This window comes from Elgaria multicarinata, chromosome 4, assembly GCF_023053635.1.
Source record: "Elgaria multicarinata webbii isolate HBS135686 ecotype San Diego chromosome 4, rElgMul1.1.pri, whole genome shotgun sequence".
Taxonomy (NCBI): Eukaryota; Metazoa; Chordata; class Lepidosauria; order Squamata; family Anguidae; genus Elgaria; species Elgaria multicarinata.
The window spans coordinates 50368373-50394689 of NC_086174.1; the positions used below are offsets into that span (position 1 = coordinate 50368373).

Below are 26317 nucleotides of genomic sequence, written 5' to 3' on the forward strand. Positions count from 1 at the left end.
ATACATCTGAAGAAGGCTTTTGTTAATGGCCATGTTATTTACTAAGGGGTTTGATAATGCTTCAAAATGTCCCCTCCACTTTACATGACAAATGAAGTAGCCTAAATGTACTTACTTGCAAGGGATGCAAGATGAGGCTGGATGTGTATTTCTTTTAACAGCACTGCAGCAGGAAGATGAATCGTAAGGTCACACCAGGCTTCCTCGGGCAGAAAGATATAAGACCAAGCAGCAGACCGAGCTCTTCTGTGAGGTGGAGTTGCCTGTAGCAACACTTCAGCAGGCTGGGCTGTAGGACTGCTCGATGTGATTGAACCTTGATAAAAACAAATGCCATTGATATAGCTGTGTCAGGGATTTCAAAAGAAGAGATCAAATAATCTTGCAGTTATAAGGTTGGGGTTATAACATTCTTCATAGGTGGCCACTGATCAAATTAGCATTGTGCAGTTGGAATATAATGTATTGCAGGTCTCTCTTTTGTCTAAAATTTCCATATAGTTTCAAATCCTCCAATGAGGAAACATTGGGCCTGTTCAGAAGACACCTTAAACCCTGATGGTTAAAGATTTTGGTTAAGCAGCAAGGTTTAAGGTGTCTTGTGCGATGTGTTCTGCTAAAACCTGTTCAATCACTAACCACAACAGGGTTAGCGGCTCTAACTATGGCTTGAAGTGTTACGTGCGACAGCAAAGCTTGTGGTTAGTGCTAACCCCAGAGAACCACACTTTTGCTAACCATAGAGCCTGAAATGTCTAAGAGGAATGTTATGTTTGTATATGATTTATTATGTGTTGTTGTTAAATAATACAAATTCTATTTTTTTTTAAAAAAAAAAGAGCCTGAAATGTCAACTGAACAGGCCCATTATTACCTTTAACTAAGGTTTATGTCAGTGGCATGTAACACTTAAACATGGTTAATGAATTTTGAAAATTTAGTTGCTCTCCTTTTTTGCTTCTTGTCCCTGAGGGAAGGGATTATTGATTTATTGATCTTTGTAAGCTGCTCTGGGAGTGTTTTTTGGAGAGGAATAGAATAAAAACTCTTTCAAATAAATAAATAAAATAAAATGACAGTTCTCTGTGTCTTCTGGGGTGGGAGGCTTTCAGGTATTGCAATTTATGCAGACTGGAGCATGTCTACACCAAAGGGTGTAGAGGGAGGGAGGGGGGTGGATTGCATACTTACTTGCTTCCACAATCCTCCCCCAGCATCTAGATGGCTGTGGGAGGTTCCGGAAGGGAAGAGGGACGTCGTGACCACCCCCGCTTTTTAAAGAGGAGTCTGGTCACGTGGTGAAAAAGGGTAAAAAAAAACCCAACCCTCACCCAACCCAATCCCCGCCATCCCTGGGATGGTGAAATTGCTGCTCCATCCCCACCCCCTGGGCATGGAGCCTCCCCGTGCAGCTCTGTGTCCAGTTCCACTACTTGTGGGGAGGAAGGGAGAAGCAGAGAGTGGGCACCACCCCACCCCCAGTCCTTGGTATGGTCCCAGGACCGCAGGCAAAATAAGGACAATGGAGGGGACATCCCCGCTTGCCCCCGGGACCCCCTGTGCATCATATAGATGAACAGGGATGACCTCGGGATGACCCCGGGGGAAAAGGCCATAATATGTCCATGTAGAAATGCCCATAGTGTACAACTAATATACCTTTAAATATAATGGACCACAATTAACAACTTCCTACAAGTGAAGTACGGTAGGAATCACATCCACAGTGAGAGCAACACTTTGAAGCATAGAGATAATTTTAGGCACTTGCTATTTCAGTTACTGTGATAATACAGGAGCATTGTACTATTTCTGCTCTAATAGGCTAAAATAAAGTTAAACGTTATGGTTTAAACCATGCCCTTCTAATCGTATTTGTGCTGCTATGAAGCTGCAGGCTCCAAATCCATTATCTTTTGAAATTAACAGATTTACTGGCAAATGCTAAAATTACAAAGTCAAGTAATTGTCTCCTCATACTTTTTTTCCTAAAGTTTTTTTTTTTGTAGTTTTGCAAACGCTGAAATTCCCTCAAGCATGCAGATACCTCCCTCTGGTGTGTAGATTGTAAACCGCCCAGAGAGCTTCGGCTATGGGGCAGTATATAAATGTAATAAATAAAATGCAATAAATAAATAGATGGTACCATTTTGGCCACATAAGGATAGGCTCTTGGAGAACCAGTTCTCTATTTCATTTGCTTCAAAATGCTGCCAATGTAAAAGGTGGCAAATAACATACCCAATGGTGCAAAATTGTGGATTCCTTCTGCATTATCGGGCTCGGAAGCTAGCACCCTTGCCTTCAGGCTACTATCTGTTGCCTTGCTAGGACCAGAGTCCAGGAATTTCATAATAGTTGAAACCATACTTCTCGCTGTGTTTACGATGGCTCTGGTACTGGTCACCATATTATTGCAAATAAGCTGAACACCTCCTATAAGTGAAACAGAAAGTTAATGAATGTCTAGAGTAATAACACAGCCAACCACAGTTTGAATGGTTTGGGCAAAACAACATATGGTTTGCTGAAAACTCAGAAGTTAATGAACCATGGCGCATGAGGAGAGGATGGCGAAAACTCAAAACCCGTGCCTGCTCAGCTTGGCATCATGTGAGAACCGCAGTGCTAATATGCAAAATTCCTAGACCAGGATGCAAATGGCCATGTATGGAGCAGCATATGGACATTGGGATCAACCCCTCTGCCACTGCAACCTTGTACACCCCCACTCCCCAAAGCTGCTTGAGCCCTCTGGAACAGCACAAATTGCAGTTTGGAATTACATCGTTTTGGGAGGGTGAGGAGTAGAGACTCTCTGGACGCATGCAGAATGTATTTCTCATCACGCATGAGGCTGATTTGATCCCAACCATAGGATTTCTCTAGCCAATATACCAGGAAATGGAAAAAGATGCTTACCCATATCATGAAATGCTTTCAGTGCCTCGTTGGTATCTAGCACTCTTAAGATGAACCACAGTAGTGGCTCTGATAACTGGCAAGTAGCTAGAGAACCCTAGTGGAAATGTAAAGAATTGTATAGTTATAAGTACAAAGTGATCTATCTATCTATCTATCTATCTATTTCAGATAGACTGATAATTTGGAAGCAATTCATTGCTTTCCATAGTCTATTTTTCATTCTAAAAAGGAACTCTACAGGTCTAATCTTTCAACTTTGTCTTTTTAGCCCAAACATAAAGCAATAGATGATGATGTATCCAACTCTCATAATGCTTATTAATATACTAGTCTGATGGGTGATTTATGACAAATTAGCTGGCTAGCACTACAACAGTAAACAAATATATCTGACAATACATGTTATCTACCTTATGAATAGGGGATTTTTTTTTTATCTACTAGTGAAATCAAATGCATACAAGTGTTATGAAAATAACCAAGCCTAGAATCTAGTTAATAAGTCCATGTGGATTAAGATTTATGGAGTTCTCTACTTCTAAGAGCTAGGATTAATATGGATTTGTATCAACCCAAAAATGTTGCCACACTCCTGACTTCTCTCAAGGTCAATAGTGAAAATTTCTACTATAAACAGGGTTTCCAAGGCTTACTTGATACTCTCCAACATGGAAATTTACTTTTTAAATTAACAATTTGTTTTTATCAAGTTCAATTTCCATCTTAACATGTATCTGGCATTACTTTGCTTAGCTTAATTATTTCCTAATAAAGTCAACAATGTATCTCAAGTTATTAATATCCCACAAGTCAATTATGGATGTGCTACAATTTTCAGGACACAGAGGTGACAATATGCTTCCTTTCATTTGCCTTCTTCTGTGCAACTTCCTTTCCAAAAAGGATCTACTGCCAGCAACCCCAGGCTGTAGACTATCTCTTGGAATGGTTAAGCTACAGTCTTGCAAACTATTTATCCATAATATTTCTAGGTCGACTTTCAGGGCAGGAGCCCTCTGAAGCTGGCTCACAACAATAGAGTAATACAATTTCACAAGAAAAACAATATAAAATACAGCAATAAAATACACACATAATCAGGGGAAGGGCAGAGTAAAACAAAAAGTAGGCTTTCAAAGCCTTCCTAAAAGTCTGCAATGTTGGGGCCTTATGGACCTTCGATGTGAGGAGGGTTGAGGACAATAGTTGTCCAGTTGGCAGCACACCTGGCCTCACCTCAGCCTGCTGTATAGAAATTCACATTGTATGCTACACAGTAGCAGAAGGAAGCGGAGGCTTTACATGCACAATGCTCTGGAGCCTAGATATACATATCAACAGGCCCCCATAGCTTCATATGCAATTTTAGTTGCATAGACAAAGAACTTCCACCCATCTTTAGCAGTGACAGGATCAAAACCACTGAAAACCAATTACAAAGTAACCTTCTGAACACTTACTTGTCTTCCCATATAACCACAGGCCATGTAGGTAAGAATTGGCTGAAGCATCACCTGCACGGTAGTGGCCTTTTTACTGAGTGTTGTTAGTATGGTAAATAAGCCATCTCCAACTGATATGGCATCCAATCCACCATGAAAATTCTCATGTTTTGTAAGATGTAAGCCACTTGCACCTTAAAGAAATAAAACATGTCCGTATAAATTTGAAGCCAATAAAGACACCGCTTTAATCATTTCTGCATGTAGACATTCAAGCAGGTTTATACTAGCAAGGGAGACTAAAAACTGTGTGGAAGTTGTTTTGAGCTTTTCAGATGATAAATAAGACATAAAAGTCACAAACAGATAATTAAAAGTACTATGAAAATACCTACCGATTATCATTGCCATCGCACTGCTGTTACACTGGCCCAAAGCAGACAGAATCTGGCTCATAATCTGCTGGTTAGCTAAGACTAGGTCAGCCACATAGGCAGTTGAGCCTTGAGTACTGCCACTGTTTCCGTTGCTATCTTTCCCACCAGAAACCTTTTCTTCGTCAGAAACACTGTCAGTAGTGCTGCTGGCCATCTGAGCCCGAGCACTGTATTCTCTGTTGCTTGAAAGTGGCAGCTGCACCAGGATATTGACCAGCTTCAGCAAATCAAACATGAGCTGATCCCTTGTCATCTCTCCACAGACTGCTTTAGCATCCCCTGGCCGGATGATGTTAGCAAAAAGCCCTCCGAAACACGCTCGAGCACCCACTGAGCTGTCAGACCCACTACGAGACATCACTTTGTCAGCACACGTAATGTAATGGTGCACCAGGAATGTGATTGATTCAATAACAGCGGAAATGGTGGTCACTGAAACAACTTCAAAATTTTGTTCAAGTGTAAATTCCAGAAGCTTTACTTGAGCATCCAGGGGCCCCTGGCCAGTCTGGAAAGCACCCCTAGAAATGAAGAAAATGGAAATGATGATTCATGAAAAACCAACCGCTTGTGCAAGTTGAAATGTTAATGTAAGAAAATAATGGCCTATTCAAGTACACTGCTTTCTTAAATTGTATTGTTTTCTTGGTTTATAAATCCAGAGCCTGTAGTTAGAAGACAGTGTATATTTTCAATGGTGCCAAAAGGGTTAAATGAAGAGTGTAACTGGTTACCTGTGCTGTAGTTTTAAGCCTCAATGCTGTATTAACTGTAAACTATTGGCTTTGTAACTGATTAGTCATGGTCTTTGTTATTGGTAATTAGAGAGCCTGAATTGATAATGTAAGGAATTATTGTGGTATCCAAGAATGACTTCAGCCTATTTCAGAGCACAGGTGTGTGCTGTAAACACTAAACCTAACAGATATTTAAAAAGCCTCACTTTGAATGGTTAGGTACAGATAACAGTTTGTCGCCCACGGTAGCTGAAACGCTGTAAGTAATATTCCTGAACTAGTACTCTGATTTGGCTTCTGTAGAACAAAAATAATAACAATAAAAAAGTCACTGTAGAGCACTGGTATTTTTTATCTGTTTGTGTATTTCAAGTTATCCTTGACTTACTACTGCAGGGGAGTGACATATTTAATCCTTTATCTTTGGGAATTCCTTAGTCAGTCCCTATTCTTGAAGCTAGTTCCCCGAATGTGGAATAGCGGTGGTAGGTTATCTTAGCACTAATTAATACAATACCTTTATTAGTGCATGAAAATAATCGCAAGAATTTATTTATCTTCAACTGGGACTCTCCCATATGTTTGTTTGTTTTTCTTTTATATATTATGTAGTAATAAGCTATTGAAGAAGACTTCCAGCTGAAACGCGTCTGGTCAAGACCTTCAAGTTTACAGAGCACCTTTATATTGTATTTTTAACTTTTTGTCTATCGTACATTTTGAGTGCTCTTTATATTCTTTATATATTCCTTTTAAAAAAAACTTTTTGTATTTTACTTTAACGCGAAACTTCGCTATAAACAATTATTACCTTAAATTTCTTGGGTTTTTAGGAAAGAGCAAGAATTCAGGAATATTATCAACTACTAGGGGCCCCTAGAGGCTGCTGAGCAACTGAAGGTCTGTCTCTTCTGCCCAGCACATCCTAAACTGCCCCAGCAACTTCCAATAGCCCATGGGAGGACAACTACTTTTGGTCTGTGGACCAGATTACCCCTCCCCTGGACCAAGCTGGTGGGCTGTGCAACGTGAAGGGGCAGGGCCTCATTTCTGAAGCCCCTCCCTTCCCATGAAACCATTTGATGATTTAAAAAAATGTCCGTGCATGACACATCTACACCAAGCAGGATATAACACTATGAAAGTGGTATGAAAGCAGTATATGGTATGTGTCAATAGGCCCCAACAGCTGTCGGTGCACTCCAATACTGCTATAAAGCAGTAGTGTGGCTCCTGCCTTTTATATACCGCTTTCATAGTGGGATATCTTGCTTGGTGTAGATGAGCCCTATATCTTCTGTTCCTCTTTCCTGCCTGTTTTCTGTTGTTTTCCGCTACCACTAGAAATCTTTCCCTCCCAAAATCCATCTAGCTTATTCAGATGGCGAAGAAAAAAAATTGCTTTCTGTCAGTGGCACTTTCTAACCAAATGTTTTTTAACGCATTGCAGAGATTATCCAAACATTTTAAAACCACCCTTCTCTCTTGGGGATACAAGGGCATTGTACAAATAGGATTACAAATAAAAAGTACAATAAAAACATTAAAACTACATTGTATTAGGAGTATCAAAAAGCCTAACAGTTTTCAAAAGCATATTTGGAAACAGACTCAATCTTGGGGTAGGGTGGGGTGGGGATGAAGGAGGGAAGATATGGGGTTTCCAAGAAGGAAAAGGCTTTTCCTGGCAATACATTTGTTTTAAAAATAACTGCAAAAATATTGAGCTTCATATTTTCACTCATCTACATTATTGCATTTTGAATATGAGACAACCAAATTTGACAAATGCCTGAAAACTTTTCAAGACAACTTTAAAATCTTAAGACCTAAGACTAAGGTAAAACTATTCATAGCAAATAAAACTTTACCTCTCAGTTGAAAGAATATGTATTAATTTTAATAAAAATTCACTGAACATCTGAGGGCACGTTGAAGAAAGGTGCACTTGTAAACGAGTAAGAAACTCTTGCATAGCTTGGGTGGCAGTTGGGCCAACCTAGAAAAGAAGATTTCAATAGGCATTTACTTTAGTCTCTGGAGGATTACACTTTCTGGAATAGTTCTAACGCCCCTTGTTACAGGATGGATGGATAGCCCAATCAGAAATATGTCCCATCACTGATTTCAAGGGAACACATAGTTCTAAGTATGTATCTTATGGATTGCATTGTTGGACTCAAATCTACTGACATCACTGTATCACCTCCTTGAAGTTTAACTCAGCTCTCAGTGCAATAATCACAGGGGGGTAAGATTACTTTGGCACACCACATGGCTTCATAGATATCCATTTGCTTAATGACCTAGATAAAGTTGTAATGGCTTCCAAATAAGCTAGACCCACCCATCCACTGCTCAAGCCATCTTAAAATTCACATGTGTATCGTGGCAGACATATTGTTACTGTTTATCTAAAAAGCCAACGTAGTTTGTAAACATTCACTATTATGAAGATACAGACAAAAAGAATGCAAATAGGACGTGATAATGCCATAACTGTTTGCATAACATTTCAGGAATATAATTAGCTTTTTACCATCCTGGGTGAGCTGAATATCTACCATATTTGCTTACAGCCATGGCTGCAAATAAAAACTATTACCTGTGGACTATGTTGATTTGTTCCATGAGGATTGGTTCCAGAAAGAAACTTCACTAAAACATGAATGAGGTTGGGATCTGACACCAACAGCTGGGCAGTACTTTCCTGAGATGTAATGGCACTGCTGGGACCAGCTGTAAGACAAATAGTTTTAAAAAGAACAATTCTGAAATTATACTTTTGCATAAACCACAGAAAAGGCCAATTTCTGTACCAGCCAAAGATATAGGATTAAATACAATGTTAGTACTACTTAGAGTAGACATTAACTGGGTCTGCACACATGCAGATGTGTTAATAAGCTGCAGTGGCTTATTAATCAAACATCCCTGTGTGCGCTGCGCACTTGCCGCCTAATTTCCCTAATTACCCCGTTGGACATGGGATGCCATTAAGTGTGAACATGGTGAGGATAGGTGGCTAGAGTGGTTAACAAACCACCCAGCAACCCTACAACAGAGTGTTGGTTCTGGGTGGTTTGTTAACCACCCAACCAGCCACCTTCACTTAGGTTCACATGTAACGACAATCTGCCCATTGAGGTTGATTGGGAAAATCAGGTGGCACACACAGGGGTGGTTAATAAGGGTGGCTTATTTACCACCCTTGTGTCATGTGAAACTGGGCCACAATGACATGGTTCGCATGATCAAAACAAGTCACGGTGGCTTATTGTGAGCTGCACTGGGTGCGATTTGCCTAATCATACCATGTACCAGTCCATATTATGGTATCTGTGAGTGCCTCAATTTTTCCTATTTTATCCTAGATTTATGAGTTTTTTTCTGGTAAATTTTCATTATTTTGATTTAATTTGTATTTTCTCCTTCCATCTGAATTCATTTGCATTTCCTTGGGCAGCACCAGAAAAACACACACACACACACACCCCTAAATACCAGGGAGGGATGGTAATGGGGGGGGGGGGACTCTGTTCTGTGGCTTATAGGGGACTGCTAAGGCAGTGGGCTGCCTGGGTGAAGGTAGCAGCTTTCACACATGCAGTCAAGGACACGTGGAAAAATGCCACTGGACCCATATTACTTCTCTGGTCTCTCCTGAGCTCCAACACTACCTGCAGCTTTCCGAACCAAAGAGTGCAGCCCTTAGTCACCGGCAAAGGAGATGAGGCTGAAGCAGTATTCCTACATATAACCAAGCAGGGCCCAGGAGGAGCAATGTCTGCAGTTAAGAAGACAAGGGCAAATTCCCTGCTACCAAATCCTAATCATCATTTTCGGACTATTTCGGATCTGTTCTGAAGAAGACACCTGTCTCCCATGTATCTGCTTGGAGAGTTTATTATTTATTTATTTATTTATTTAAAGCATTTTTATAGCGCCGCCTCACCATTTCTGGCATCGAGGCGCTTTACAATAACATATAAAACAATTCCATTAAAACCCTCAACCCACATTAGGACAATTCCATTGAAACCCTCACCCTCAAACCATTAAAAGCCCTCAACCCCAATTTAAACCACCCCCTCCCCAGACTCTTGTGAAAATAAAAACGCCTTACAAAGGCGTTTGAAGCAATTGAGAGTGGGAGCCTGTCTAATCTCCAGTGGCACATTGTTCCATAACCGGGGCCCAGCCACTGAAAAAGCCCTGGCCCCGGCACATTCCGATTTGTAGCGGGGGACCATCAGGGCACCCTGCTCCTGAGAGCGAGTCTGCCAATGGTGAGACACAGGAGAAAGGCGAGTGCTCAGGCATCCAGGACCCAAGCAATGCAGGGCTTTATACATGGTCAACAAGACCTTGTAGCACACCCTAGCAGCCACCGGCAGCCAATGGAGCTCTTGAAGCACCAAAGTGATAGAAGACCACTTTGGGAGCCCCTTGACCAACCTGGCTGCTGCATTTTGTACAGCCTGTAGGGTTTGGATTTGCTTCAAGGGAAGCCCTGTATACAACAGGTTGCAGTAGTCCAGTCTGGAAAGAACCAGGGCCTGGACTGCGGTGGTAAGATCAGCCTCTGACAGAAAGGGGCGAACTTGGCGGAGCACATGTAGTTGATGAAAGCAACTCCGAACCACGGCCCCCACCTGTGATGACATAGTTAGGCGCGGGACCTAGATTTTTTTTTTAAAAAAGTAAAGGATAATTACATTTTAAGCTTAAACTTTAAAATACAATATTCCCAAGAAACTTACAGTTGAATTGCATGTTCGTCATGAGTGTTAGACTATGAAGTACAAGGCACCATGTTCGCAGTAAGGTATTAGGATACCATGCCAGGACTGTCAGGAAGCTAGTTACTGAAGCTGTAACAAATACACAGTTCAAAACACAGCGTATCACAACTGTAAGTTGTCATTCTTTTGTATTACTGCCGACATCCTTTGTTACTTTTTAGAAAGAAAAAAGCTGGCAAATATTACTATGGCAGAGATCTAAATCTCAGAATCTCTCAAGCTGGGGAATGTACTAAATGAATGAACAATGCTAGTAACAAGCATATCAGCAGGAGATTAAACTGATGTGTGAAATCTGAGAGAAAGCGATTACAGGTTCATTAGCATCCAAGGACAGAAATGAACCACAGAACACTTCAAGAGCACAGACATGCCTTGCCCTGGCTTTACTATTTCCTCTGTGGATAAAACTAAGGCGTAGACTGTGTTGCTGTCAATAGGCTGGATCCAGACTTAGTCATACTTAGGACTTAAGTTAGCCATGACTAATTTAAGTCCATTGATTTCAATGAGTCTACTCGAAGTATGACTAAGCCTGGATCCAACTTGTTTGTTTACCTAGAAGAGCAGCTTCAATATAGACAGGAGATTGTAGTTATACACTTTATGATCACACCACTTAGAACTACTTCACATGTTGCCAACATGTTCGCAACATGTTATGTTATGATCTAACTGCAGAAATCAAGCAATTTCCTACCCAGAAGAGATTTCCATGTAGGAATTTGGTAACATGTGAAGCAGCAATTGTTACCTTACTTTTGGAATAGGCACACTGGCCCCAGATATAGCAGGAGATCCTGACCCTTGTTATGTATGAGGCATATTTAACACAGCTATAGCACCAAGCCTAGGTACTGATAACTTTGCACAACCTCCAGAGATTAAAAGGAGAAAAGTCCAGGCATGCCTATTTAAAAAAAAATCTGAGGAAGTAAGGAGTCACTGAAATTTACCCAAGGGACAGGTCACTGGAGTTGATCTGGCAGAGACAGAACTACTTCCCACTGGGAAAAGGGGCAAGAAGAAAATACTTGCCCATCTCAACTAGTCTAATGGTGCAATCCTATGCCTGTTTAGATGGAAAAAAGTTCCACAACTCCCAGCATTCCCAACCTGCCAAGAGGGCTGGAGAATACTGGGAGTTGTACGACTTTTTTCTGTCTAAAAGGATATAAGTGTTGTGCCCCAAGGCCAGTTTTGCATTCACACTGATTTTGGAGTCCTTTCCCAATGTGTATGTTTAATTCATGTAGTAATATGCCTTAAAATGTAATGTGTGAGGATAAATGTTCACAATGTGATGAAATAGAATATAAAGTTGTTTTTCTTCTCATCCTCTCCCTAAATCCTGTGCAAAGCATTTTATTTATTTATTACATTTATATACCGCTCCATAGTTGAAGCTCTCTGGTGGTTTCAAAGATTCCAAAGCATAAGTCCAAACAGACCATCTGCAACTTTAGTGCAAGGTTATACTTGATTCAATTGCTTCAGTGCTGTGAACTCCCTGTCCCAAGCAGCAACTCCTATGTGTGCTGCTGCTTCATGCAAGGGCAATGCAGTAAGTTCCTTGGGGGTGGGGGCGAGATAATGAATAAGTATTGGAACAAGACAACTGGGTTGGACATACTAAGTACTGGCCTTCAGAACCCCATCTAAGAAATACAGAAGAAGGCAATAAAATTAGTAGCTTTAGGGCACAATCCTATGCATGCTTAGACAGAAAAAAAGTTCTACAACTCCCAGCATCCTCTGTCTCTCCCCTCTCCCCCCACCCGCCTCAAATGCTGGCTGGGAAATGCTGGTAAGATTCTTCTACTGTCTTAAAATGCGTACGATTGCGCCCTAAGGGCCCCTCCACATTCACAATGATTTTGCAGCCCCTTCCCAATGATGTAATTTATGCCATGGGGGGGGATGAATTGTAAGGGGGGATTTTATTTATTTAGAAAGCATTTGGATTGCCCCTCCAATCAAAAAGATCTTGGGGCAATGTACAAACAATAAAAACATTAATAAATAAAATATAAAAACTGCAGAAAAAATCATGGATTAATACTAAAATCAGAGTGAGGAACTATAAAAAGCTTAGAGGAACTTACCTGACCTCCCTGGCAAAGGAGTTTCACAACTGGGGTTCACTATGTTGCCTGCAAATTTTTATCAGTTCTCTTCTTTAAAAAATTACAATCCCCATTTTCTCTTAAAAGTTTATGAAATACTGGACTAAAGGCCAATTTAATGTGGATTCACTGGAAACCAATATTAGGAACAATATTAGACCTTATCCCAGACCTGTTTGCAACTCTGAAAAATTGCATTCCAAGATGTTTGTGGCAGAAAGAAAAAGGGGGAAGGGAGGACTTTTAAATACGAACTGTTAAAGGCACAAGTCCTCAGTCTTTTCCTTCCTGATAGCCTTGGGTATGGATATATTTATTCATAAACTAGAAACAGCACTTGAATCTACCATGTAATTTTGCACTGACCTAATCCATGCTGAATACACTAGGATCTGGTTCACATGTACTGAAAACTCATCACTTTAAAAAACGATGGGCTGTCATGTCATATACAGCTACCAAAAGTTATTACATGTGAACAGGGCCTACGGATGTTATGACAGAGTTTCATGAGTAGTAGTCCAATATCCTTTAAAATGTTGCCTTAAATTGTGTAATACACAAACACTGATGCAGCTCACCTTGATTTAAAGGAACGACAGGTGTCCGGTTGGCATTATACAAGAAAATGTCAGTGCAGTTGTCTTTAGTCCCAGTGGACCCAGAATTCAGGCTTAATGTGAGCCATAACTGTAGGAGGGACTCAAGCTAGAGGATAATAACAAGCAGCTGTTATTTAAAAGACACACTTAGAAGAAGGAAACTATGGAATTGAGAATTTGGGGATGTGTAATGAATGTGCAGTTTAAGATTACAAACATTCTAATCTCCTTTCCATTTTTTTAGGCTGCATTTATTATGCTTCCTGTTAATTTGATCTTATATAAACCAACTTACTTATGGTTAAGGCAGAAGCACCACTCCCCCTGCCAAAACAGTAAATATAGCATCCACAGTAACGCTTACTATTGCCTGCATCCATCAACAGGAAAGTTTCTGGAGAGCCAGTATTGCTTTTTAAATAATGTTTCTGTCATAAGGAAGTTTCACTCTTTAGATGTTATATGGAAACCCACCATTAGAACAAGCAAGATGGCAACAATGAAACCAAAGAATGACTCAAGTGTATCCATCCCAACTCCCCACCTTTCTCCCCTTGGCCATTATGAACTTCAACCTGGGCCTTGCTGAGATTTCCAATGATGTAGTAGTAAGAACATCTGCAAGGAGAGACATGGCCTTATCGTAACTGACCCCAAATTCTAGAATTCGTTAGCCGATAGTCTGGTTATGTCACTCTCTCCTGATTTCCGGAAAGAAATATAAATAGCTTGCGTAGTGTAAATGGCTGGCATGTCTGACTAAGACTGGGGAAACAGGTTCAAATCCCCACTGAACCATAAAACTCACCAGTTGACCTTGGATCAGGTACTATATCTCAGCTTAAACTACCTTAAAGGAATGTTGTGAGGCTAAAATGAGACAGGGGGATAATATGGCTCCTTAGAGGTAAGATAGGATATTAAATAAATAAACCCAATTAATCTGACTTGGCTTTGGATGATAGGCCAGCCACTAACACCATTCATCTCTGCTTTCTTTTATTCTAGTCTAGGAATTTATGAAGCTGCCTTATAGTTGAGTGAGTTTTTTTTTTTAAGATTACTGTGGTTTTAAGTTTTAAAACCCACCTAAATATATTTTAATTGTAAAGTTTCATTAGTATTTGTAACCACTTCAGCATCTGCAGAGGCAGCACATATATTTAAAAATAGAAGTTTTATAATAAAAAAGATTACTGTAGTCAAAAAGCTTACTTTCATAAGAAGCATAATTTCAAAATTAAAAAGCTTAGTTTCTCTTTATACTTTAAATGAACTATACAGAACTGGAAAAAGACCTTAAACTATTTACTTCTGTGTAAGTTAGCAAATGCCAAAAAAGTGATATGCTAAATGCTTTTGATTAAAACTAACAACCTCACAGCAGCAAAGTAAAATTTGGTTCAATAGAAGATATCGAATGGCAAAAGGGCCTCTCTCAAAGAACATGGTACGTACCTGGACATGATGGACTTGTAGCATGGAGAACAGTTTGTTGAAGCATGCGCTTAACATTGGTATGGAGGACAGCTGGATAATAAACTGGTTGTTCTGATTTGGTGCATGCAACCCCCGTAGCAACGAATCATCTGTTCCACTAGGAGACTGAGTTACTGAAAAACCAAGCCAAGGTTTTTTTCAATCGCAAATGAGAAATTACATCTTTTGTCTGAATAAAGTAACTTGAAATAGTCTCAGTAGTCTAAATCTGCTATTAACTGTACTTGTTCAGGGAACTATCATAGTATTTTGTCAAGAGAAGCTGTGGGCAGTATCCTATACTGCTGTTGCTTCTATTGCGCCAGTGGGACATGCTATTAGCACTACAGGAAGCTACTAATTCCTAAGGCAACCCGGAAATTAGCACAGAACACTAATTTCAGGAATGAAACAGGTCAGCAGACTTCTCTTCTGCTCCATTTCCATTTACTTAAGGGTCAGCTAGCGTCTCTTTGCGCTAGTGGGGAGTCCGTTAACAGCAGGTCGGCACTGGATAGCATCCTGTATTCTTAACAGTACTGCTGTGAAACTGAATTCTTCTGGTGGTAGACATCTGTTCTGATTTTTGTTCTATTTGTGTGTGCATGAGCATTTATTTTTATATAAATAAACAGCACCCTTCAAATTAATGACATAAATTGAATGCCCACTAAAATAAAGCATCTTAAGAAGGTGACAAAAAGATAACCGGATCTCCCGGGACAAGGAGTTCCATAACCTGAGTGCATCCTGGAGAAAGCCCCGCTATACATACTTGACAAATGGGACAGGCAAAATTGGATAGGTGGCTGGAAAGCTCAAGCATCCTTTTCCAACTATTATGTGCAGTTCATATAATAGGTATAGGGCCTAGTTACAATGTAAGTGCCCTTTACAGCATCTTGATTAGCGAGGAAAAGATTAGCATAGCATTCAGAGGTGTTTAGGTTTAACTGTGCAAAATTACATGTAGGAGATGTGTTGGTCAATGCCTGTAGAATGGAATCCGCTTCCAGAGTAGACATCATTTTCAGCATCAGTTCTGCTTGTTGTTCAAGTCCAACCTCTAAACGGGCATCTAAAGCTTTGGAAAGCAGCATGAAGTTAATGTGTAAATTACATCAAATATGTGAAATAAACAGTAAACGTTTATAAAATCCTTAATTCATCATCATCAAAGAGCTCAGACTTAGAGTATTGACTATATTTTATTACTACATATGGAAAACGTGGTTCTTTACTATGAGGTAAGACAGGAAAATGTTGGAAGGAATAAGGGATTGAAACTGATATGAGAGCAGGCATTGAGTTCAGATAACATACTGTGCCCTCAGTCTACAGCTGCTCGCTTCACTAACAAGATTCAGTTCACAGACAATATTTTTTGGGTCAAACACCCTTTTAACAGGCCTTTTTACTGAACACAATAATGTTGGCCACAATGCAGAGAATCAAATGACTTGCTCCACTCACCCAGCGGGACTTTGGACTTGAGTTTCCTAAACTACTGTCTCCACCCCACAAATAACCCACACCAAATTCAAGGCAATTTTCAAAAACAGTTTGCACAATGACATGGATGTGCCTAAAATAACTGTTTGGAGTTTAAAAGAGAGACTGCAATCCAATATCAGAGCATGCATTTAAACAAGCCTCAACGTATTTTTAGTGCCGCAAGACAAATGCCTATTTTAATAAACACAATGAGACGGTTACATTACCAAAGTTACCAGTAATCTCTCAAGCAAGCCAAAACAAATAGAACCACAGGGTAAGAATACAGCGACTATTTTTACCTTGAGACACTGATACGCTCACAGTTTGTGATCCATTCTTCTCTGTCGTAACTGGTGGTTTTGCCACAGAAATTCCAACACCTCCAATGTAAGGGTTGTAATTGTATGTACCATAGTCAGCACCCCAGTAGTCATACCAGGTGCTGCTTATAGGCTTTAACAAATGAAAAAATGAAATAAGTATTTATTTGTCTGAGGTTCTTCATACAAAACCTTTATTTATTGCGTTTTATACCGCCCAATAGCTGAAGCTCTCTGGGCAGTTCACAAATAACAAGACTCACAGGTCATCTCCTTAGGATTGTCATCCTGAGATAACTATACATAAGGAAATCTGTGCCACTTTTGTCATATACCCTTGTGTACTTTATGGGGCCACTCTCAAGTCAGTGATCGATGTCACATGACATGAGGGTGGTTAATAAGCCAATATAGCTTGTTAACCACCCCCGTATGTGCCTGGTGGTGCGTTGCCTGATTCACCTAATTACCCTTACCAGCTTGTCGTGATGTCCAAATCCAGTGATGGTAGACGACTGGGGTGGTGAACAAACCAGGCAGAACTCAGGTTGCTGGGTGGTTTGTTCACCACCACAGCCACCCACCCTCGCCAGGTTCAGACATCACAAAAAGCCTCAACCAGCAAGGGTAATTAGGTAAATTGGGCAATGTGCATCTGACACATGCAGGGGTTATTAACCGTCCTCATGTCACGAAAACCAGTGCACTGTGTCTATCAAACTGTGAATACCACCAGATCAAGGAAAACCCAAGCTACTGTTTATACAATTAGAATAAAGTCAAAAAGCCCTAATCTTCCCTTTGCATTTTCTTGTGTTTTTTTAAATGTTTATTGCATTTCTGTATTGTATTGTTATTAAAAAAATTCAATTGTTTGTCACCAAAGGATCTGGGGGAGTATGGGCAACTAACATAAATAAATACAAATAATGTCATCCAGGATTGACCTCAAAACAAGGGTATGAAGTGGGTTTGCAGAACTCTGGTTACAGGAGATTCTGGCCTTAATCATAGCTGATGGTTAAAACAAATCCGGGAAGACAGGAGGTCATCCATGTGGGAGAAAAGAAGAGAGCGTGGGAAAACACACCATCAATCTGTTAAACATGGTTAGAAATCAGGAACGTTATGTCTGCATTGCACCACAGCAATTTCTATCCTGTTATCCAGATAAAAATGAAAAAAGACCAAGCTGTATGGATTAACTCTGTACTCCTGCATTTGTTCGCTCCTAGCATCTGTCAAAATAAGTTGTCTAATCAAGAAAAATGGATGCCTACAATACCTCATGAAAAATTCTCCATGTGTGTTCTATTTATAAACATGTTTTTACAGTGTTAAGTTTAGAACTAAACTGTGAGCGATAAGTGAACATCTGACTTAAGTTTTCTGTATATAAAATTTGGAATTCTATATCATGCAAACAAGACAGAGCTAACACAACTTTGGAAAACTAGAAGCTAGTTTTTTTAAAAAATCATGTGCTCCATACCTTGAAGACTTTTGCTGCGAGAGGATCCTTTTCCAAATCAATATCTAAAGGATCAATATCAACTTCCATCAGGTCTTGTAGTAACTCAAGATCAATGTCTTTATCTTTTTCCAAAGATGACAGGGGTGGAGTACCTTTAGGTGATTCAAACAGCTTAACACTGCCAAATACTGTAAAGGTTCATAATAGACAGGCCTAGAAAAAGGCTATTTTAAAGGTGTGCAGCACCAGGACCAACCCAGTTTGCATAGACATAGCACCAGCACACAGAGGGACTTCTATAAGGCATAAACAAGTCCTGATTTCCCTCCGACCCATCCCTTGTCAGTTTGCATCCAGGCTATGCCCTACAGATCTGGCATGGCCACTGAACCTGCCATTGACTGGATCTCAAATGTTTAATATTGTATGAGAGAAACAGAACAGTAAAACATCTTTCGTGCTCCATTTTAAAATGTGGCAAGCTTTCAAACACGCGGTGTCCCTATCAGGCACTGCCTTCAGTCTTACAAAGTAAAATGAGCTTTGTCAATTGAGTCACTGGCAATTACACGCCAGCCAGAGAAAACGGTGGGAGCAAGTACGCATAATGGCTCAGATTCTAAAGCAAACCAACTTAAGGAAATTCCCAGAAGGAAGGTTTCCAGCCCTCTCCTCCCCCACCCCCTGCAGTCACCTGCACCCCCCCAAAACTCTCTATGCTCAGGACAGCCACACTAGAACAATGTGGAAAACAACACAGGGGTGCTCATGTTGGGGAATCATCCCAAATCAACATCAGCGATTCCACCCTTCTCCAGTAGCCCCCTCTAAACCGTGCTTTGTTCAGAAGGCCTCCTCCCGCCCCTGAGAGCCTTTCTTGGGATCACAGGTAGCTACAGAGGGGAGGAAGGGATGGAAACTTCCTTAAGTTATCTTAGAATCTGATAAAATGCCTTTAACATTTTTAAGCAACTGCTCAAAAGGAGTATATTTACTGAAGTAAGATGACAAAAACTAAACAAAAGTTTGGAAAAATTGTAGTTCTAGCCTGCAAATAACTGTATTTACCTGTGATGTCATGTGCCAAAGGCTCATCAATAGTTTCCACTAATTGAGCTGCAGACTGCTGAAGTGCATCATCAGAGTCTGCAGCTGAAGCCCCTGCCTCTTCTCCCATTGCAGCTTCCTCCATGGCTTCAGCAGCAATTGGCGCCAACAGTTCTCCTAAAGATTACAGGGGAAGTAATTCAACAAAATGCCTGAGACAAGACTGGTGTAAACTGCCTGAACACTTTCAGTATTCAATCCCATATTCTAAATTAAGTCTGTTTGTTAGTATTTCAGTGTAGACATGGACAGTGCTTCTAAAAATATATAGCGACTATTAAAAAAATCTAAGTTACATTTGCTTAATTCATGTGTCCAATACAATTTCTTTAGAAAATTTGCCACAAAACATATGAACTTCTAAAAATAAGACATTAGTAAGCAATAACTATATCAATTATTTATGTCTAGGCTAAATAGCCCCAAGAAGGTCAGATCCCACTGGGTGGAGGAAAAAAAGCCTAGCTGTATCACACCTCTTGACAAACAAAGTCAAGTTTGGCCCAGGAACACAGAGCACCATTTTCCAAATTTATCCCTGGGTTGCAGGAAGGGTGTGACCTCTGATGATGGCCTCAACATTGGCTGCGCTTGGACAACACAATAGTCAACGGTAGGTTAATAGTCAAATCCATGGTTGATTATGCAGGGGCTACTCCCCACACGACATGATTATAATCAACCATGGTGTGTATTAAGGCCAGCGCCTAGTTGACTATTAGTCAACGGTGTGTTTGGTTAACACATCCCCTGCCCTATCTCCCCCACTGGTATCCCATCAACCATTGCGAGTTCTGCTGGCTGAACTAGAGTGGCAGCCACCAGCCAGGGGTCTCTGTAGTAGCCAAAAATAACCAACAGTTTTTACAAAATAGTCAACAGTGCCTGGCACATGACATGATAACCAACGGTTGTTCAAATAATCAACTCTGCACAGTGTTGGTTATTTGCATTGGTTATTTCAGCTGAAGAACTAACCCTGGTGTGAAAAATTTCCCAGACGATACAATAACCCACTGTTGACTATTTAACCCACCGTTGATTATTGTGTCATCTGAACCCAGTCCTTGTCTCACACCAACTGCCCTGCAATTGCTTTACCCAGTAGACAGCCTGGTTGCATTTTACTCAGGCAGCTGGAAACTACAACATGAAGGCCCCCTCCCCTCTTAAATACCAAATTGTTGGAAGCTAGTCAATGAAGTTGTGATGCATTTTCTCCACATCTTAGTATGCTAGCCCTGAGCTTCCCATTCTCTGCTTCCCACTGTTAAGTACAGCTAGCGTTCTGCTTAGATAAATACCAGAGTTTTAACAAACCTGCTAGAATATCCTGCAGCATACACGTCAGAGAATATTGAGCCCATGCGCCTCCCCAAGAGATATCACCTCTGTTAAAGTCTGTCCCAACCAGAAGCAATAGTAGCCTTTCCAGCTGAGCTTCATTTACAATTTCACACAAATGGATTGTAGGCCTTGTGGCGTTGGCAATTCTAGCAAGAACCTGGAATGGAATTTCAGAAATGAAAAGCCATATACATAATTCTCCCTGCAAAACGTCATTTCAATCCATACAGAACGTAACATTTCTCCAAAAGCAACTAGGGCTTGAGCCTCACATTAAGGTAAGGAAATTCTCAGATGTGTGAAAATCTATGCAACGGCTACAAGATAGAAAAGATTTACACATCAGAATTGGTTTATCTAGCTGCAACCTTCTGTGCCATGTCCCATTCAGTTACAGTGGATCCCAACCATCAGGAGCAGTTTCTGGAGGGGATAGAGTACTTTAGTGGTGATGGTGGTAGGGATAGGCCAAAATGAGGTGCGATAACTCATGCAAGCAGAAGCCTCTGACTCTTCTCCCACTGCAGCTTCCTCTGCTAAGGCAATGGCCACGCTGGCTAAGGATTATGGGAGTTACTGTCCAACACATCCACTATAACACACTAGTTCTCATTTAGGTTTTTTGGCTTAATCAGAAAATGTAATGTAAATACTCAAAAAGCGTTTCATAACAGTTCCTTATCCAACCTGCCATGCGGAAATACAGGCTTCATGATCTGATTAGAGACGTCACGGGCACTGAGTCTGTTAGATATACACACCCCATTGCCCACCCCCCAAACTCGGCTTGGTGAGCCGTCACCCACCAAGCTGTGCAAGAGGCCGGGACTTACTGAACCCGTCCGCTTTTGTCCGGCAGCCACTCACTCCTCAATGCAAGCTGCCATTTTAATATATGATGGGTGCTCTAGATTTTCATATATCAAATGTTAAGCACCAGTGGCCATAAAGGGCCATTTCTACAACATTAGAGTTCATCCATCTCTAGATTTGATACACTAATCTTTTCCTAACTCCACTGGATAATCATGTAATATATTATGTACCTTACATACAAACAGCAGCAGGTCTGCATGACAAGTAAAATCCATCGACAACAGAAAGAGTGCCAACTTCTGCACTACTGAGATACAGCGTTCATGTGCCAATGTAAATGGAAGGGGTTCAATTTCTGGAGTTTCTTTTGTCGTTGATACTTCTGTGTCTAATGTAGAACGGGGCCACTCTGCAGTCCGACGTAAACGTATCAGATCCTTAAAGTGCTGCATAAGTCAAAAGGATAGAACAGGTTTGTAATTATTTAACTAATATATTAACAGAATAAGTTATTAATGCAGAATATATAACAACTACACATACAAATAATAATGGAGTAACTAAAACTACTAAATATTTCTAATCCTTCACTATCCTAATCCTTTAAATCAAAAAGAAAACAGAAAACACGGCTTTCAATTATATTAGAGAATTCTCCAAGGCTGCTATTCTACATATACTTACCTAGGAATAAGTCCCATTGAATTCAATGGGGCTTACTTCTAAATAGACATGCATAAGATTGTACTGCAAATAATCATAAAGCATGAATATCTAATTTTATCTTTAAACATAATTCCAAAAGAAAATATCTACTGATCATTTTTCCACAAAGCAATTCTCTCATGCATGCACATAGTTATTTTAATTCAGTCATGATTGCCACATAGCATATTCTATAAAACCAATTAGATACTGGTGCATTAACATTTTTTCCAGGGAGATTTGATTATGATTCTAGCATCTATCAACAAGCTAATAGTCATTTTTATATCTGTATCCTCTTTTCATCATTTTCAATAGTTCAAAAGAGGATGCTCTTGGTTCTCTTGGTAAACATTACGACTAAAATACCATATTTTTCTAATTTGTCTACATAAAGATGAAATATGAATATAATCGTGTGGGGTTCCCCATACAACCGATTGCCTTTTGTCAGTTTATAAATCAACTTGCATTGGGTGGGGTATTCATTTGCATCTTAACACAGTTTTGTTTCAAATTCATTGCTATCAGTTTCTTATCTACTATACTTCCCTACCATTGAAACACTTTACTTGATACCTGCCCACCCAAATCTTCCCCATTTTTTTTCTGATAGGACACTTTACCATCAAGCCTAATGTTAAGGACTGTATAAAGTTTACCACTCCCATCCACCCCAAAAACCCCACCATTGCAAGCAGGAACATACAAAAGAGCTTCTAGGTTGGTTGGTGTTCTAATTAAGCTATGTTTGTGATTAACACATCAAGAGTAGGTCTTATTTGAAATACTGAAACAATCTAGGGCAGTCTAATTGTAGGTTAACTTGTGGGTTGTTTAACCCATGATTAACTCATAGTGTCCGGGTTCGGACATCACAGAGCAACGTTCAAATGGGCTGAATGGACGCTGCGAATTCAAAATGGTGGCAGCACACACCACAGCGAATCATGGGTTAATTAAGTAACCTATGATTTGCCACCATTACATGCAAACCACATCTATATGTTGTTGACATGGGTATGTACTTTTCTGCTTTATCTTGTTCTAGCTCCATAGCCATGACCCAATCTCTGATAGCTGCCAACCTAAAAGCTTCATAATATTTTTAAAAACAGGGAATGCAACTCTTCCAGATACTGAGGGGCTCCCTAGCATTGTAAGAAAAATCCTACAGAGTTTCCCCTCCATTACAAAGTTTGAGTGTCTCTGCCAATTCTTCAAACTGGACTTCCCAATCATAAGAAGATTAGTAATTAGCAAAAAGAGAATCTTTCAAAATCTTCAACATACAAAGAATCAACAAAACAAATTACACCCTAGAACTGAAGAATGCGTAATGCATAGTGAAAGTAGAAACCATTAGTCTCAAACTTGTATGTGCTGCACCATTCCTTAGACGAACCTATAACTGAGCTATCCAGTTTGTCTGAGAGAACCAATAAAGCAGTAACATCAAACTTTTCATATATTCTAAGTAAAACATTAGGGGGAAAGGGGCACATATGTATGTCAGGGAAAACTGTATTAAATTAAAAGATATATCTATTTATGGATCATTATTTACCTTAAATCTAAGTTAACATGGCAGGAAAGGAGATAGTAAATTTACAAAATTCCTAAATATGCATGATTTCTTAATCTTGCCTAAGTGGAAAAACTAATACTGAAGGTGGAATCCACGAGCTATTTCAGCCTCTCTCAAGGGCTTTAAAAGTGCTTGGTGAGATCGTAAACTTATTTCTTTCAACAGCTGCTTTTGAAAGTCCCCCTCAGTTTCAAAAGCAGTTTGCTATGCAGATCCAGAAGGGACTGTTGTTTTAGAAATAGAAGTCCAAATTCCTTTGGGCCCATGGAACGAGTAGTGCACTTGTTTGAATTCCAGCCATAACTTATTTTTGATGACTCAAATAAAGGGGGATGGGGAAGAGAATTGCTCAAATCCTTTCAATGCATCATTGTTATATATCTTATCTTTGCAGCATTCTATAAGCAGATTCATAAATAGTGCTGTGGATTTTTTATCATGATACAACACCACACTAGATAAATCTCCAAGGTAGTTCTTTACCATGAGGAACTAACAGGTGCCTATATTAGAATTAACTGAGGAGCAGTTCCAAAATCAGATAACATCAGGTGATGGAATTAGCAGATTAGGCCTTAAGAGGCATAATGAAATCATTTTTGTAAAAAAATGAACCCAGAACATATTTGAATTTGCAGAAACTGGTCTTTCTGCACAAGACAATAAGTATAATTGCAGAACATCATACCTTTGACGTGGCCTGTTTTAGTTTTGCCTGTTCTACTAAAAGTTTATAGGATGATCCTTTGTTGCTTTGTATTTTCTCTTTTTCCATCTGTTCCACCAAAGCCTTCTGTTTTGCTTTTAATAAGTTAAGTTGCTAAAAGAAAATGTTAACAGAAGTATATGAAAATGTAAGCAATAAGATGCAAAATAGATATGCACTTTCATATGATGGTCAAGTTAAAGTTTTTAGTTTTATATTTATAAAACTTTAACAGGCTGCCAACAGAGCTGAATTGTAAAACCAGTTTAAACAGCAACTTTAAAGCTGCAGAAACTGGTGAGCCTTCACAGACTGTGAATAGCAGCTGATATTTGCCATATATCTGCCCTCAATGCCAAGTCTTTTAGATGACTGGATAGGGCAATAGTTAGATTACTGCCACATGAAGATCAGTGGTTCCTCAACATTTTTGCCACGTTCCTCCCACCGAAGTTTCAGACTCATATGAGCTCCCCTTCTGACCCAGGTGGTGGAAATTTGCTACTCCATCCTTCAGGACACGCATAGGATCTCCTCAGGTCCCTTGTCTGCAATTATTGTATTGTCAATATCTGCCACACTTGTGTAACTTTCGGTTAGGTTCATGGTTGCTGTGGGAAAGCCAGGCACCTGGAATTTCCTCCAACTTGTCCCTTTGCCTTAATACACTCTGGCTACTTGCTCCCTCACGTGCAAAAAAAGAATTTGCTCCTCAAAATTGTGATCATGGAATTTCGAAAATTAAGATTGTCACTATGAACTAGAAATTACCTGTTTGTGATGAACAAGTTGTTTTCTGATCTTTCTGGAATACAATCTATCTAAGCTACTGTTGCCTTTTGAAGACCTATTGAGGCTTTGCGTATGAAGATTATTGTTAATGAAACTCCACTGATTTCCTAAGAGAAAAGAGAGTGAGTTTAAACATGACAGAAAATCAACATTTCCCCACAAACTAAACACCCATTACACATATCTTCCAAAGAAAGGATAATCTGAAATGCTCATGTTCTTAAAGGGTATGAGGTCTATTATGTATCTTCATAAATCCTGAAACAAACATTAACTTTAATCCATTAACTAGCAACATACTCAGTCAGAAACCCCTAAAAACCGAAGGCATAATGAATCCCCATGTGCATGCAGGGAGGATCTCCATAATGCATGACGGGAGCCCTTTTCTCACTCTCACCTGCCAATCCTCATCACAGTACACACAGCCATTATTTCCAATGGGACACCTTAGGCACAAGGAACCTGCATGCACAACCCTAGGAAGGAGTGGGGTGTGTGTCACAGGATCTATACAGAAGTGGCCCATGCCTATGGGAAGAAACAGCTGCTCATATCATAGTTCAGTCAGCGTTACACTGATGAGGAAGTTGGTGGGGAGGGCTCCATTATGTCCTATGGGAATTCCCCCTGCAAGTATTCAGTATTGCTATCTCTATTTCTATTTCCAGACTTGCTCTAAAAGCAGACATTTTACAACACCGGGACTGTATTCACATAAGCTAGAGAACCTTGGCTTCTCAAGAACAAGCTGTGTGCTGGTGTGTACAGCCTTTTCTTTCTTTCCTACAAATCTTAGACAGTTTTGAAACATAAGAGAACCTAAGAAGTGCCATGCTGGATCAGACCGAGGGTCCATCTAGTCCAGCACTCTGTTCACACAGTGGCCAACCAGCTATTGGCCAGGGATGAACAAGCAGGACATGGTGCAACAGCACCCTCCCACCCAAGTCAGGATCTCCAGTTCATACAGCACGCTAAGCTTTCAGTTTCTGTTTACTTTATTTTATTTATTTATTGCATTTGTACACTGCCCCATAGCTGAAGCTCTCTGGGTGGTTCACATAAGGTAAGTGTTTAGTCGCCTTGATAGCAAGATAATTAATAAGGAAGCTCTGCTATTTAATTTTTTTATATACTGCACCTGTCAAGAATCTCTCTCTCTCTTTTCCATTCAAAGGCTTCTTAGATGTAGCTGCTTCATCTTCAACAGTTGCCACATAGTCTAAGAGCCTGGACACCAGCATTACAACCCAGCTAATCATAGGAATGTCCAGAACACCTTAAAAATAATTGCAATTTGATTAAATGTATCAGTTTTAGATTGAAGTAATAAATGTTTGAAATTATATGAACACAATTCATATACAGCTTTTCAACTGTAAGAAAATTTTCTCTAGGGACCCCTCTTC

The 26317-nt window shown here is 40.0% G+C and overlaps 1 protein-coding gene across 4 annotated transcripts in view; it reads right to left on the minus strand.

Moving 5' to 3' along the window:
* Nucleotides 1–26317, minus strand: part of BIRC6 (baculoviral IAP repeat containing 6) — a 169003-nt gene that overhangs the window by 92218 nt on the left and 50468 nt on the right. For 3 of the 4 annotated variants that reach the window (XM_063124258.1, XM_063124259.1, XM_063124257.1), the window contains exons 32-50: nt 26050–26187; nt 24885–25012; nt 24096–24227; nt 21345–21560; nt 20272–20455; nt 18913–19068; nt 17863–17996; nt 16350–16503; nt 15521–15637; nt 14533–14687; nt 13054–13180; nt 10305–10415; nt 8147–8280; nt 7413–7540; nt 4763–5325; nt 4386–4561; nt 2923–3019; nt 2242–2436; nt 116–316 (exon numbers count right to left, since the gene is read on the minus strand). In XM_063124258.1, coding sequence (XP_062980328.1) covers nt 116–316; nt 2242–2436; nt 2923–3019; nt 4386–4561; nt 4763–5325; nt 7413–7540; nt 8147–8280; nt 10305–10415; nt 13054–13180; nt 14533–14687; nt 15521–15637; nt 16350–16503; nt 17863–17996; nt 18913–19068; nt 20272–20455; nt 21345–21560; nt 24096–24227; nt 24885–25012; nt 26050–26187 — 3246 coding nt within the window. The remainder of the gene's footprint in view (nt 1–115; nt 317–2241; nt 2437–2922; nt 3020–4385; nt 4562–4762; nt 5326–7412; nt 7541–8146; nt 8281–10304; nt 10416–13053; nt 13181–14532; nt 14688–15520; nt 15638–16349; nt 16504–17862; nt 17997–18912; nt 19069–20271; nt 20456–21344; nt 21561–24095; nt 24228–24884; nt 25013–26049; nt 26188–26317) is intronic. The other variant, XM_063124260.1, reaches the window with a different exon arrangement.